The following is a 14,464-nucleotide window of genomic DNA, read 5'->3' as shown; positions in this document are numbered from 1 at the left end:
TTTCATAGCAGATATTAGTCTGATCTAAGGGCCATGCTGGCTTAGAAATTCTGGGAGTTGAAGTCCATGAGTCATAAAAGAGCCAAGGTCGCCTACCCCTGTGCTAAGCCAACACTGAACCAATCACCTTTTTGGTGAGGATCTTTCCCCATTGCTGAGTTAAAATGCTACTTCCTGAGTCAGCAGAAAGCTATATCAGGGGTCTTCAAACTTGGCCCTTTTATGACTTGTGGACTTCAACTCCCAGAATTCCTCAGCCAGGCACATTGGCTGAGGAATTCTGGGAGTTGAAGTCCACAAGTCATAAAAGGGCCAAGTTTGAAGACCCCTGCCTATATGGACACAACATTTGCAATCCCTACTTATGATCCCCATCCTGCCTTTATTACCTCTGCTCTTTATTGGCAACAAATGGTAGTGTCCTGGTTTGTGTATGAGTGTCTCTATGTCTGTGTCTGAGTCATGTTAGGTAAAATGATTACTCTTGTTTTGTTTCTCTCCCTAGGTGACAGCTGACAGCCACCATTCAGGATAGGAATGTGGGTGGGGAAGGGAAGGTTCTGATGATTGTAAGCTGTGTGTTCCAGATGTCTTGGGAGTTTGAGCATGTTGTGGGGGGGGGATTCTGGGAATTGTTTTGTTCTGTTTTTCTGATGGAGTTGAATTAGCATGTTGAGCCAAAGAAGAGGCTTGCCTCTTACTTGCAGCTTTCATACCCTTCAGACTATCCATAAGCAAAGAGTTCCACCACTTACGGCATCATAAATTTCAGCCCAAGTGCCAATGGACTTACGGTTGCTCCCACACATACTTTGCCTTGCTTCCAAACACCTACCCACAGTTATTAGCACATATGTTTTCCATAGATAATCATTCATCATCAGCGAAGCTGATAGTTGGTTCAACTAAACTTCAACCAGCTGGTATTTGCAAAAAGTCTTTTCATCCCCGTTTTCTGCATGTGGTCTTGCTAAAAATTAACCCCTGAAGTTTGTTTATGCATTCTGATGACTGCTTACAGATTCCCTTGCCACACACATGTGCAAAACCAAAACACGTTTTCTGGAATAAATACATCATTGCTGTCAAATTTTACCTTCTCCCCAGCCAGACCATGCTCAAGAGAGTAATTTCTGGTTGTTTTGCCCAATCTGTTGGTGACACCGGCTGAGAAAGGAAACAAAGCCAGAGACTCCACCATTTGCTTTCTTTAATTTATTCCATACTACAAGCAGCATGTATCTCAGCTGTCAGTACCTATCCTTCCATCCCCCTTCCCCACCGTCAGAACTGATGAAGAGAAATGTTTTGTTCTTCTTCCTCAAGGGAAAAACAGTCCAGTTGCCTTTTGAAGAAAAAAAACACACCTTTGAGACAACGATGACCTGGATGACTGAGACTCTCCACAGACATATGAGGGGACAATTTCCCCCTGCCCTTATTACCAGAAGCATCTGAGGGAAGGAGTCAAAAAATTCAAAATAGTGACCATAACATGTGACTGAAGTATCATCCTTTTGCACGTGCATGCACGATTGACGTGTACAAAAAGGAGTGGGGCTCTGATTGTATGACCACAACCGCCATTGTGACTTTTCTGAACCTCTCTGTAGATGCAGCTGCTTGTTACTGAGCTGAATAGATTTCGGTGAGGAACACAGTGAAAAATGTGCTGGCATAATTTTTTCGCTGTCCCCGGGGTTAGAAGAAAGGACCTCAAGTGAGATTCTGATGAGGAATAATCCTAAATCACCAGAGGGAAGGAAAATTAGAGCAGATATACAGTATGTTCCTATTGACCTCTCTCTTACACACATTCATTTCACAGGGATAGCAAAGGTTTCAGTTATTACAGAATATTGGTTTCTTCTGTTATGCTCTTTGTAAAATGAGTATTAGCCATCTGGGAATTGTGATCAGCTTAGCCAAATGGATGGGGCTTTGCAACTTCGTAGGACTTTTATTCCCTGATCCTCACCTCTGACCTCAAGTTCAGTGCTTAATACCACCTTTGCGGCTTTACTTGAGTCCAGAGCAGTAATTCCAAATAAATTGGATAGCCTGCAGATCATTTTCTTTGTGACTAATGGGAGGAAGCCTTGCAGATCAATTCGGCCAGGGATTTCAGATCAGTCTGATTTTTAATTTGGTTGTTGAACAATTGGTTTCTTCTCTAAGTCTCAAAAATATATTTGGGCAAACTGCAGTTATCTCATGGCTATAACCTAGCAGATTTTCAACTGTACTATTGAGCCTTTATCTTAACATTTTTTTTCTGGAATAAGACTTATTGTATTAAGTTCACTTCCTTTTCTGGACTGATTTGGAAAGCAAATGTGTATCATCCCTGAAATCTTGGCAGGTGTTAGGATCTAGGTCAGGGGTGTCAAACTCAATTTCACTGAGGGCCGCATCAGCATTGCGATTGCCCTGGGGGGGGCCTGGGTGGGTATGGCCAGAGTGGGTGCAGCCTACTGGGTGAGCGTGGATGGAGTGGGTGTGGCCTACTGGGTGAGCTTGGCCAGTTCTACATCATTCGCGTCAAGGGTGCCTATGGGGGCCGGCAGGAGTGGGACAGATCTGAGGGTCTCTGGCAGAAGGGGGTGGGACCGGGGCAAGTGCCAAGGCATGGTCCACCGGGGCAAGTGCCAAGATGGCCAACACAAAATTGTACATTGGCTCCTGGCTGGCCTGGGCCAGGGCCATGGCAGTGGGGGCCATTCCCTCACTGTTTCCAGGATGGCTTCGCGGGCCACATGAAACCACTTCGCGGGCTGCATCCGGCCCCCGGGCCTTGTGTTTGACATGTCTGATCTAGGTATATTAAATCAGGATCATGTCCAGCTTTGAAAGCTGCTAGACATATTTGGTTATTAATAGGTAAGCAGTTGTGATTTGATCTCAAATCACATGATAACTTGATGTGGTAGAACTCAGATTTGAAAATAGCAAGGAAGAGGTTCTGTTTGAATACCTGGGCTAAATAATGGCTTAATATTTTAAATCAATTGATTTTCAATGGCTGTTTTAAAATTTTTGAGATATTGTCTTTTGAGTTTGGCTTATCTGCAATATATTCTTGGCAATATACTCAACTAAGATGTATACTAACTAAAAACATGTCCTGAAAACTTTGCCAGCCTCCAAGATACGTGTTATTTTAGCTTCATTAAGAGAGGCTGCAGTCAAATGAATATCAAGAATTCATTTTTATAAGGTAGTAAAAAAATGAAAGAAAAGTGCATTATTTATATATTGGATCTATGGAAGGAAAAATTAGAATATCCAGTTTTGGAAAATCAATGGGTCCATGTATTAAAAATGGTAAATACACTTCTTACTACGGTATTTAAAGATGAAACTAATTAATCATTTGATATTATGATAGGTCTATTGGACCTATCTAGGAATGTTTAATAAAGTTAAATTCTTTAACTCACATGACTTTATCTTGTTCTATTGTAGCTTTGGGGGGGTTTCACATTAACACATATGTTAATGTAATCTTGGGAAGAAGTAGTTAAGGATCTCAGTGTGATTTTGAACTATATTTGTAAAATATTGAATTAGTCATTTTATGAGGAACTTTGGGTCTATAAAGCTGGTAGTACAACAAAGGGGATACTGGTACATACTGTAAGTGGAAAGAAAGTCATTGTAATTTTAAAGAATGGATCCAGGATATCAGTTTGTTATTTGTTTTTGAAGAGTATTTGTGCTTTAAAAATGAAAAAAGAATGACACATTTTGTTGCTAAATGGTAATTAGATTTAATGATAAACTCAACAATTTAAATTAACTCCTTATAAATATTTATACTGATCATGTGGATCTTTTACTTTTGTTATTGGTTTTTTTAAAAAATGTAATTGTTATAATTAGTTCCTTTAAACACTAATTGATTCAGCCCTTTTCTATTTTCTTTAATTTGTTCATTTAAAGCAGTCTTTTCCTGGAAGCAAATAATTATATACCACCATCACCCTTTTACCACACTGAATCAAAGCAACTTTCTATTTTTTTTTATGGATATAGGAAAATCACATTGTTGGTATTTTACTAAGTTAGATTCTGTGAATCTATTTTATGTATACATGTGCAATAAATTTTACCCCCTTAGAATCAAGGTGCCAAATACCTCAAAGCCTGGAGCAATAGTAAACACAATGTATTTCAAATTAGGTTTCATTCATCCAAGATCTTAGAGTTCTTCCTCTTTTTCCCCCCTCATTGCCAGGCCTAGACTTTAGATTGCAACATCCACAGCAAAAATAGATGGAAATGTGTAGCACACAAGTAATCCTTGTTAAGTGACCAGAACTGGGACCAGCAAATTGGTCGTTAAGCAAAGCAGTCACTAAGTAAAACATCACAATTTTACTTCAGCTTTCCTTTGCTTTACAGATTCTGCAAAGATTCCCACACAATTAACTTTTTCATCACCACTTTCTGTCCAAGGCAGTTGCTAAATGAGAGCTACCATGTTTCCAAATTATCAAGGGTTCGCCTTCTGACACTATGCCAAAATGAGTGGGGTGGAGGTGGTGGGAGCTGAGTGATGGGAAGAAGGGTACTTAGTGAAATTCATTTGCTCTGCCCTTTGAAATTCACCAAGCTTATTATAGCTAAATCGTGTCTACACACACACCAATATCTGTAACTCATAGCTTTATGTACATCCCAAAACACATGTAGGATGGGACTACCCATCTCTTATTTTAATTCAAGCAGGGTTATAGGTGAAGGCTTCGGAAAGAGGAAGCTCCTAAATTAGGAAACCCACCCATTTATTTGTTTTGCTAGAAATTTAGGATTGCCTTCAACTCAGGCTATGTCGAAGCTTCTGAATTCATCCATTAACCAAAGCAGGGCAGTGAGAAAATGCTGCATGATGTTGTCCCAGAGTTCCATGTCTTCTCTGCCCTGAGTGAGAATCATGCCTCCAAGTAAAAAGACGACTTGCACTTTGAGGCTTCTGGTTCTAGCTTTCTCTCCCTTCTACCCCTGGGATGCTCAAAGACATGGAAAGTCTTTCCCCGTGTGTCCGGCTTCTTCCTTTTCTGCTCTTTTTTCTGACCTTGCATCTCCGAGGCCCTCTTCTGCTCCTCTGGGGACGACGGGGGCGGGTCTACCTTGATTTTGGGGATGTGGAAAGTATGTGAGTGAATTTCCTTCTCTGTCTTATTGTTCTGTGCATCCTCCAGTTGCTGAACGTCAAAGATGGCCCTTGCACCAGAAAGGCGCTGCTTTGAGCTATACTGGAATTTAGGCTGAGTTTTGCACAGTTTTCCCAGTTGGATTCTACATTCACGTCCCAGGTCACTCTCCGAGATGGGCACATCATGGACCTACCAAAGGTGAAGAAAGCAACAAGGACAAGTTTAGGTGCGAGGCCCAAGGAGGAAAATAGGAATTTAGAATTACTTGCATTGCAGTAAATGGACTTCTAAGAAAGGAGGGGTGAAACCTGTCGATCTGTATGTGGCCATAAATTCCTTCTTTTATGGCTCTTATGGCTTCAATAAGGGGCATTTCTAAATTTGGGCTGCAAACTCCCTGAAGAAAAAAAACTCATTTGGAGGAGCAAAATAATTAAAAGCGGGTACATAAGGTTTCGCTTAAATTTAACACAGTAGGAATAACAAGAAGCAGCCCAGCAATACAATAAAATCAAAACCCCTACCTTGGAATGGGACCTAGGCCCTTGAGTGAAGTTACTTCTTTGCTTAATATCACTCAAGGGCAGTTCTCAGCTCTCGAATTTCCCCACCTCTGCAACAGGGATGAGGAAAGGGCGTTGGTGAATGTCGCAGGCTTATAGCTGGTCTCTCTGTATGATAGATTGGGACTGCTGGATAGATTTCTGGGTGCCTAGCAGCCAATCAGTGAAGGCTCCCATGGGTAAACTAACCTCCTGATTTCTTAAAAAAAATGCCTCTGGAATTCAGTGGCAAAATAGCTGATTTCAAGCAAGGCGCTTTTCAGCAACCACCACCACCATGAAAAGGCCAAAATAAAGGAGAGAAGCCAAATTCTATGTGTTGGATACTTACAAAGTATCCTATATAACATGACACAGAATTAAATCACAAAATGGATTCTACTCATTAGAGCCATGCGTCTTACTACCCCTTGAGAGCCACTACCCTACCAGATACATAGGAAGTATATGGGACTTGGATCAGGTGGCTGGCCTTTTCTGCAGTGGCCCCTGACTTCTGAAATACACTTTTTCCGGACATGTATGTGTAGCATCTCCCTCCTTGCATTCTGCAAACCAGCAGAATCTTTTTCTTATTCTATCATGTTTTGGTCCTAATTGGCTGTTTGATGGCATTTATCTTGGTATGTAGATAGTGTATTTTATTGTACTGTATTGTATTGGTTCTATCTAATTGTAAACTGCCCATGTCTTATAACTGTGATAGTCAATAAATATTGCAAACAAAGAAAATCCATGCATATGCATTAAGTCTCCATGTCCTTCCATTGAGCAGTCCATTTGCGTCTGAAAGAAAAGGGGGTCACTCTTTTGAAGACAGCAAAGTTTATATTCTGGACAGAGAGGATGATAGTTTGAAAGAGGGTTCAAAGAGGCCATCTATGTTAAAACTGAAAAGCCCTCCCTCAACCATGGGGAAGGGACATGACACCACCTATCTCCTGTTTACTACACAGTCCTTTCAGTGGTCCCAAGAAGGTTCCACACCCGTTTACACTCTGATTCGGGTGATTCTAAAGATACAGATAATCCCCCAAGTGGCCTCAATGACCCTCAGAGAGCTAAGGACAGATCTTCAAAAGGCTAATGATCAGATGACTGCAAAGAATATAATCTCCATTCCCCTCCAGTCAGTTAGAACTGAAGAAGCTTCTTGGATGAGGAAAAAAAAACAAGAAAATCCAGTTGCTTTTGGGAAAAAGCACCTTTGGAACATACATTCCTTTCTGTCTTTTAACATCCCACTCTTTACACAAAGACACATTGTATGCCTTCCTTGTGTACCGTTAAACACCAGAGGCAAATACTTGCGAGCTCCTACACTTTCACAAAAACTCCCAATTATCACTGTAATCATCTTTTGCAGGTCTCATATGCCTGCACACCAAAAATAGTTGATTGTGGCTAGAAAGAAACACAAAAGGGAGCTGCTTCACCAGACAGGAAGTTTTTGTAGTTTCTACCTCAGCCATGAAGCTGTCTTCTTGCAGAAACTGAGGTGGGATGTTGCGTAGCTTCTCCAGTGTCTCCACCAATCCTGAACAGTCACGTAGTTTTTCAGAGGAGCCCAGGGCTAGGCGGACTAACAGCAGACCGACACGAAACAACACCTTGACCCCTATAGGAGAAAGCCAGGACAGGATCCAGAGCAGCTGAGCTCATGACAAGCACTCTTATACACTCTTCCCCAATCATCTAGCCAGGCCTATTTGGATAAGCAGCATCATTTTTCAGGTTTCATGTTGGCTGGAAGTGTTGGGATTCAAATTGGGTGTTCTTCCATTGAACAATAGTGATTCTTATGGTTTCTGGATAATCTGAGAACTCCAGGAAAGCAGAATTAGTGTTTCAAATTTCTTCCCCAAAATGCTGGTAAATGAATTTACTGAAGTCATTCTTTGATACCAAGCTATCCTGCTTACTCAGAGTATTGCAGCTAATGTAGAACTATAATTCCCAAAATTCCCACTCTTTGCCCACACTCACAGAGAATTCTGGGAGTTACAGTCTCAGAACCTATAGAAGGCTGGGGATGACTGCCCCTCTAAAATAAGATTGAGTAATTTGATAAAAAAAAAATCAGGATCTCAAGTATGTCCTTCAACTATAGCTCCTGAAAATCAGCATATGTTTCCTATTATTTTGAAGTGGAAACACTTAAAAAATGTAGTACAAGCCCTAAAATAACATAAAAATGAGAAAACCTCAAAAAAGTCCCTGCATAACATTGGATTTTTGGTGACTTCTTGGACTTGTCCATAAGCTTTTCTTGGCAATCATATGGCATAGCTAACAATATGCTAGTATCTTTTTCCTGAATGTTTTTTCAACTCCCCATTTTATCTATTTTACAGCCCTCGAATTCCCTAGTAGTTCTTCATCTAAATAATTATCACACATGATCTTGCTTAATGATTTTGGAATAACTCCATTCCAAAATGTAGAAAAAAACAGAATGTCCTGGCTCTGTGAAAACACAAGAGCAAAACTCTGCCTACTGAGCAACATCTCTAATTTGCTCTTACAAAAGATCTTAAGTGTGAGTCCATCATAATATTGTCCATCTTGGTTCCAAATCATGACCATCCCTGTATCCCTGTCCTTCTCCGTCCAATATCCTATTTCTTCTTAAATTTACTTCAGAAAGATTTTAATTTCTTCCTTTATCCCTAGAAGATACCTCTTCCTAAAAGGAAGGTTGTTCCGACTCGCCTGCCATTGTTTTCCATTTTAGCCTCCTGCATCTGTAGGGTTAAACTCTAGCAATTCATTCTCCCAGTCACCTCATACCATCAGTTGCCGCCTTGCAAAGTTCTGCAATATGATTCTGCTTCTTGTCTCAGTTCAGACTTACAAATCCCCAAGTGCTCATTGCCCTCACTCACTCACCCTCACTCAGGAAGGCGTCCCAGACTCTCAACACTGTGGGGAAGGGCAGCGTGCGGGCAAAGAGGCACAGGAACCACTCAGGCATGTACATCAAAGGCCCCACTCCATGCTTCTGCAAGTGCTTAAAGGCCTTGGGACACACACGATGGAGGAGAGCCGTAAAAATTTCACTGTCTAGCACCAGCGCCTCCTGCAGGAAAAAAATGCAGCTACATCATCTAATCAAACAGTCTCCTCTTCTGTTACTCTCACCTTCCTACTCTCACCCGTCCTTGACTTATAACTATTTGTTTACAATCGATAAAAATTATGACAGTGTGAAAGCAAGCTGGGTATTAAAACACTGAATTACTTTTTCTTTATTCTTCTGTAAATGATAGAATAGGATGTTTAAACTTCAGCCTGCATATAGCCTTCTGGATGGACATGGAGATTTTAATTAGACTCTTCTTGCCTCTGTAAACTTACGTTGCAATATAAACCACGTGATAGGGAAAACACATCATTTGTAGCAGACCAGTGATATCTTATGATCTGACTTGAGTACTGCATTTTCATTTGTCATTTTTTTTTGGCAGCTGTGATATCAGGCTTTAAATAGTGGCCGTTCAACTATTTTCATTTTAATATCTAAAACTGAAGATTTTATTTAAAATAAATTTTATTTCCTTTATGACTTGTGAAAATGGCCTATTTATCAAGCAATGGCTGAATCTTCAAGTCACGTGCCTCCATGCTATAGTCAGGAAGTGGCAGTATGGAAATTATTTTACTTTATGCATTGTGATCTTTCTATCATCAGAAAGAGAACAAGACTGAGAAAGCCCAGTTAAGGTTACAGGAAGTGTTAAGAGAAGAATAATTTGTGAAATGGCCCCTGGAAGATAGTGTAGTAGCAGTAGGAACTACTAAGCCATTATCCCAGAACAGAATAGACAGAGTGTGAAGGCCAGGGTATGAAGACACAAAGCACTTCCAGGAGGGGAATTCTGAGACTTCCATCCTTCCATCCTGCAGTTTCATCCATCCACTACAGTAGGGGGTCTCAAAACGTGGCAGCTTTGAGACTTGTGGACTTCAATTCCCAGGGTTCCTCAGCCAACTATGCTGCCTGGGGAACTCTGGGATTTAAAGTCCACAAGTCTTAAAGTTGCCAAGTTTGGAGACCCCTGCATTACAGTCTTGCTTGCCATCCTCACCTGGCACAATTCTTGAGCTTTAGGCTTTAATTTCATGGGTGAATCTTCCTTTATGTGAGTCAAATATGAAGTTGTACCACCTGAACTTTTGCCTTTAATCTAGCTATTTAAAGGCTCAAAATACTCAAAATAATAAATAAAAATGCAGTCCTATGCCCCCCCTTGGTCCTCAGGCACTCTCTTCCACTATGTGGAACAAGATGCGAACAGCTGATCAGCAGGCTTGTTGAGATGCCAGATCTGGAAAGAGCTGCTCTTTCAAAGTCCCATACTTCCAAAAGTCTTCTAATTACATGCCTGTTTTGCTTAATTAAAACCAGAGAGAGATTGAAAGAGGGATATGTTAGGGGTTCCATTCTTCTCCCCAATCAGTGGTAATTAATATCATCTCCAGCTGGAGAACATTCTGCCTAGGATGTTGCTTTCAACAAAGGAACCTAACAAATCATTTTTTTCTAACAACTGCCATCCTGGAACCTTATGGAAAACATCATAAGAAGCTAAGTGGATTCTTCTCAACAAGAGTTGAAGGGCCAGATTGTTAAAAGCTGATCAGCATTTGATGAACCAGCACAAGCCAGCAGGTAGCAAATGTCAAATCCTCACTCCTGCCCATCATCGTTTTCCTGGCTGCTGCTATTGTTGAGAAGGAAAGATGGGTACCAAAGTCTGAACCCATGACTTCGTTTTCAAAACCCTGCAGATATTTTGATTAAAAGGATGGTACCATTTGGCAACAAGCTAGAATAGAGGCTGTGGAAGAAGGATAAGCATTAGCAGTGGGGACAGAAAAAATTATCTCAATATAGTTTCTGCTATTAAAAATTGGTGGATGGAACGTTAACTCAACCCTAAAGAGAGGCCTTAAGAATTGGTGTCCCACTCCAGTTTGTTGGATTTCCCTTCTTCCCTAAATGTCTCACCATTTCGGGGCTGTAGTAACCAGGCAGATAGTGGTCGCAGATCTGTACCAGGCACCAGAAAGCTTGCTGGAAAAAATAAATAGGCAGCCATCAGGGAAGACAAACAGTAGCAGCTGATAGAGAGGATCTAGCATGGAATAACTCTGATGTAGGAAAGATAAAAAGGGTGAAAAATCTGATCCTGCCCGTCTTGCCTGGAAAATCAGAGGGATGCCACCTGGTCCCTCTCAGGGATCTTCAAAGGGTACATTAAAAAAAATGTCAAGATGCAGTCAGGAGGTCACGATGGTGCAGTCAAATTTCTGCCAATTTTTATTTGTGGCAATGCATATAAAAACAGACCGATCCAAAACTGCACCCTCTGGACTAGCTGCATCTTGACTCGACTGCTATGGGGACTTTTTTGACCCCAACTGCAGACACCACTGTCATTTATCTTTTAACTTGTTGAAGGGCAGTAGAAGCAATCTGGTTTCTCAGGAGCTTTGGGAATTGGGTTCAACGCCATCAATTTTCTATTTGGGAAGTATTTTAATGTTATATGGTCTTACACCCTACCCAGATTTTTTTCAGATTGGACTGGATCATATATTTTGTTTGATCATTTAGTCAATCAATCCAATAACCATAGTGATAAGTGTAAGGGTGAATGGCTTTGCCTGAGACTCACCTCTGGTGGCATGTGCATGAGAAGCAGGGCGCCCACTGGTCCTTGAGCTTGACAATAACCTTCTTGGGGCCGATAGACAGTGTAGGCTTTCAGCAGCTGCAATAGCCCCTGCTGTCTATAAGGGAATAGAGATCACAGAAGGCTTGAGGAAGCCATGGTCACGTCCTTGCCTTGGGTTCACCAGATCCTATCCAATTCAATAAGAGCAATCCAGCTCAGCTTTGTTCTGCTTTTAAGTGGAACTCTGTGCTGTGCCTTTGCCAGTGGGATTCAACCTGTTGCTCAGTCTCGGAATATGTAAATGGGCTTTCCCTTCCCCAACACTCTTCCATGGGGCAAATGATCAGTCTACATGGCAGGATTGTCCACTTTCCATAGATTCATGGGCTTCCCATATAAACTAGGTACCAACCAACTGGCTGGGATTATTCAAATAGTATCCCAGTACATCTGGAAAATTCTAACTTGGGGTTAGCCAAGTTAAAGTTAGAAATGGAACCAGTCATGCAAATTATAAAGAATTATAGCCTGTAATCATGCAACACGCTCAGTGTGGTTACTGAGTTAATTCATTTTCTAGGGTCACACAACACGTTGAACTATTCACCACACAAAGACTGAGTTTGGATAACCCATTAAGCCTTACATACACACAACCCAGAGTTAGGATCACGAGTCTTTATCCATGCTGCATAGTTTTTCAGAAGATGTGGTGAAGGGTTGTGGGGACACAGTTAGGGAAAGGTTCACTTCAGTCATCAAAACAATCATCCAACTGAAAGCACCACTGGCAGATTATTATCCAGCCTCTACATGAAAATATTCAGTGAAGGAAGTCTTGCTTCTTGTATCAATCCACAATCCTTTCCCTTCCTTAGATAGAGGTAGGTACACTTTACAAGGCAGTGACCATATATAATTTTTGGAGCATGCAGAGTGCACTATTATAATAAGATGAGCATGGGAGAATTTGACTTTTCACCAAATGAGTGCCATAATACTATGTTCTGCATGGGAAATTGCTCCCCATCATCTGAATCTTCCCAATTCTGACTTCTTTTGGTCTTTTTCCTGGTCAGGTGGGTATTTTTCCAAGCAAGCAATAGCCCAGTGGTGGCAAACCTATGGCACAAGTGCCAGAGGTGGCACTCGGAGCCCTCTCTGTGGGCACATGTGCCATTGCCCCAGCCTCGCCTCCCACCACGGTCCCCTCCACACCAGCAGCCCCCCCGGAGGAGAGTCGCCCCCAGGCACGGCCCGCCTGGAGCAGCGCAGCCAAGGACATGGCAGCCGGGCAGTGGGGACAAGACTCCACCCTTGTGCCCCATTGCAAACAGATGATGCTGCGGGGGCACGGGTGGAGGCTGTGGCCACCATGGTGCTGCTGGGCCACCTGGGCGATCTGCAGCAGGCCGTGGAGATGGTGGGTGGCCCTGCGGGTGGGTGGGGGCGGGGCAGGGGTGGAGCGGGGGCAGTGCGGTGTGGGGGTGGGGCAGTTTTTGGGCACTCGGTCTCTAAAAGATTCACCATCACTGCAATAGCCCATCGCTACCCACTGCTTTTATTTTCTATAAATGCTATTGGGATCTAGAGAGGCTGGCCCTTTGTTCCGCAGAATGCTAACTTCCTTTTAATTTTTAAAAAATTAAAGTTAAATTTGAGCGAAGCAGGGAGCCTTGTAATTCTCAAAAAAAAAAACCTATTCACGGACCTGATGCTATTATACAACATATAGAACAACACATAAGCATGTTACAATTTAGATTTGGAATTGTTTTGATTTTTTTTTTTAATCAACGAAACATTAGACATAAAAATAAGAAAAAATTAAAAGAGGCAGTATATGAAGCATTTATATATTTTAGTTAAATATTGTTTATTTTCCATAAAACAAAGATGATGGACTGAAAAGTTCTTCAGACAACTACTCTGTATATTTCAGCCTGTATTATTTCAGAACAAATAATAATTTATTCAAACAATTCCACTCTGCATACTGTATCCCACTCACCCAGGGCCCTCAGGAGACAGGAACATCTCGTGGAAAGGGAATTGCCGGTGAATGTCCTTTGTGATAGTCTCCACCCACTGAGGATCACCAGGTACCTCAAGCAATTCCTGCAACAGCAACCAGGCCTCTATCAGTAGTGGCCCCATATTTGTATAACTCTTTCCCAACAATACCCCCTTCTTTATATGTTGTTAAAGAAAACCCCCACAGATAAACACAATAAAGCGATTGATAATACAGTGCCAGATGATGTGCTCTTCAGGTGCTCAACATCTACTAAGCGACAGCTGAAGATTTTTCAGTATATTAATAGTGTTTATGATATCATGTGGCTAAATTAAAGCCTTCCAGACATCTAGTTGCTGATGTTGACATGCGGGGGTGGGGGGGAATCAAATGCTGAAAAACAGAATCACTGTACTTTGCAACACGGAATGTAAAAAGCATGAAAACAGAAAAATGAAAGTAAAAATGGACTGCACATTGTCATCTTCTGCATCAGCTAATTGAAATGGACTGGAATTAAACACTTTCAACCGAAAAATCATATCGTTTACTACAAGATATAAAAACCAAGGAAGGAATGATGTTATAGTCAGGAAGGATACAGCAAAGGTAGTACTTGGGTACAATGACTCGTCGCTCCCAGGTAACGCCGCTGCTGCGTGAGCTGCACTGGCTGCCTGTGACTCGTCGCTCCCAGGTAACGCCGCTGCTGCGCGAGCTGCACTGGCTGCCTGTGGCCTTCCGAGTGCGCTTCAAGGTGCTGATTATCACCTTTAAAGCGCGCCATGGCATCGGACCTGGTTACCTCCGAGACCGCCTCCTGCCACAGATTACCTCCCACCGGTCGATACGCTCCCACAGAGAGGGCCTCCTCAGGGTGCCGCCAACCAGACAGTGTCGGTTGGCGACCCCCAGGGGGAGAGCCTTCTCTGTCGGAGTGCCCACCCTCTGGAACGAGCTGCCCCCAGAGATCCGGGTGATTCCGGATCTCCCCTCCTTCCGCCGCGCCCTCAAGACTTGGCTGTTTCAGCAGGCAGGACTGGC

The 14,464-nt window shown here is 42.2% G+C and overlaps 1 protein-coding gene across 1 annotated transcript; it reads right to left on the bottom strand.

Moving 5' to 3' along the window:
• Nucleotides 1-4,538: 4,538 nt before the first annotated feature.
• Nucleotides 4,539-13,560, bottom strand: LOC107293624 (carabin). Its single transcript, XM_029285432.1, has 6 exons — nt 13,415-13,560; nt 11,404-11,518; nt 10,734-10,799; nt 8,612-8,801; nt 7,186-7,340; nt 4,539-5,348 (listed from the first exon to the last, which is right to left on the bottom strand). The coding sequence occupies exons 1-6, from the start codon at nt 13,558-13,560 to the stop codon at nt 4,935-4,937; spliced, it is 1,086 nt and encodes a 361-aa protein (XP_029141265.1). The 3' UTR covers nt 4,539-4,934.
• Between the last annotated feature and the right edge of the window lie 904 nt (nt 13,561-14,464).

Source organism: Protobothrops mucrosquamatus, unplaced genomic scaffold, assembly GCF_001527695.2.
Source record: "Protobothrops mucrosquamatus isolate PMUCROS unplaced genomic scaffold, P.Mucros_1.0 scaffold1676, whole genome shotgun sequence".
Lineage (NCBI taxonomy): Eukaryota > Metazoa > Chordata > Lepidosauria > Squamata > Viperidae > Protobothrops > Protobothrops mucrosquamatus.
This window is presented reverse-complemented; position numbering and strand designations above follow the sequence as displayed.

What these genes read in the sequence shown, in the direction of transcription:
- LOC107293624 (XM_029285432.1), bottom strand. Translation starts at nt 13,560, where the DNA reads ATGGGGCCACTACTGATAGAGGCCTGGTTGCTGTTGCAGGAATTGCTT. An exon ending in CTGTCTCCTGAGGGCCCTGG is followed by an intron (nt 11,519 to 13,414) that starts GTGAGTGGGATA and finishes ATTCCCTTATAG; the next exon opens with ACAGCAGGGGCTATTGCAGC. An exon ending in AAGACAGCTTCATGGCTGAG is followed by an intron (nt 5,349 to 7,185) that starts GTAGAAACTACA and finishes CACCTTTGGTAG; the next exon opens with GTCCATGATGTGCCCATCTC.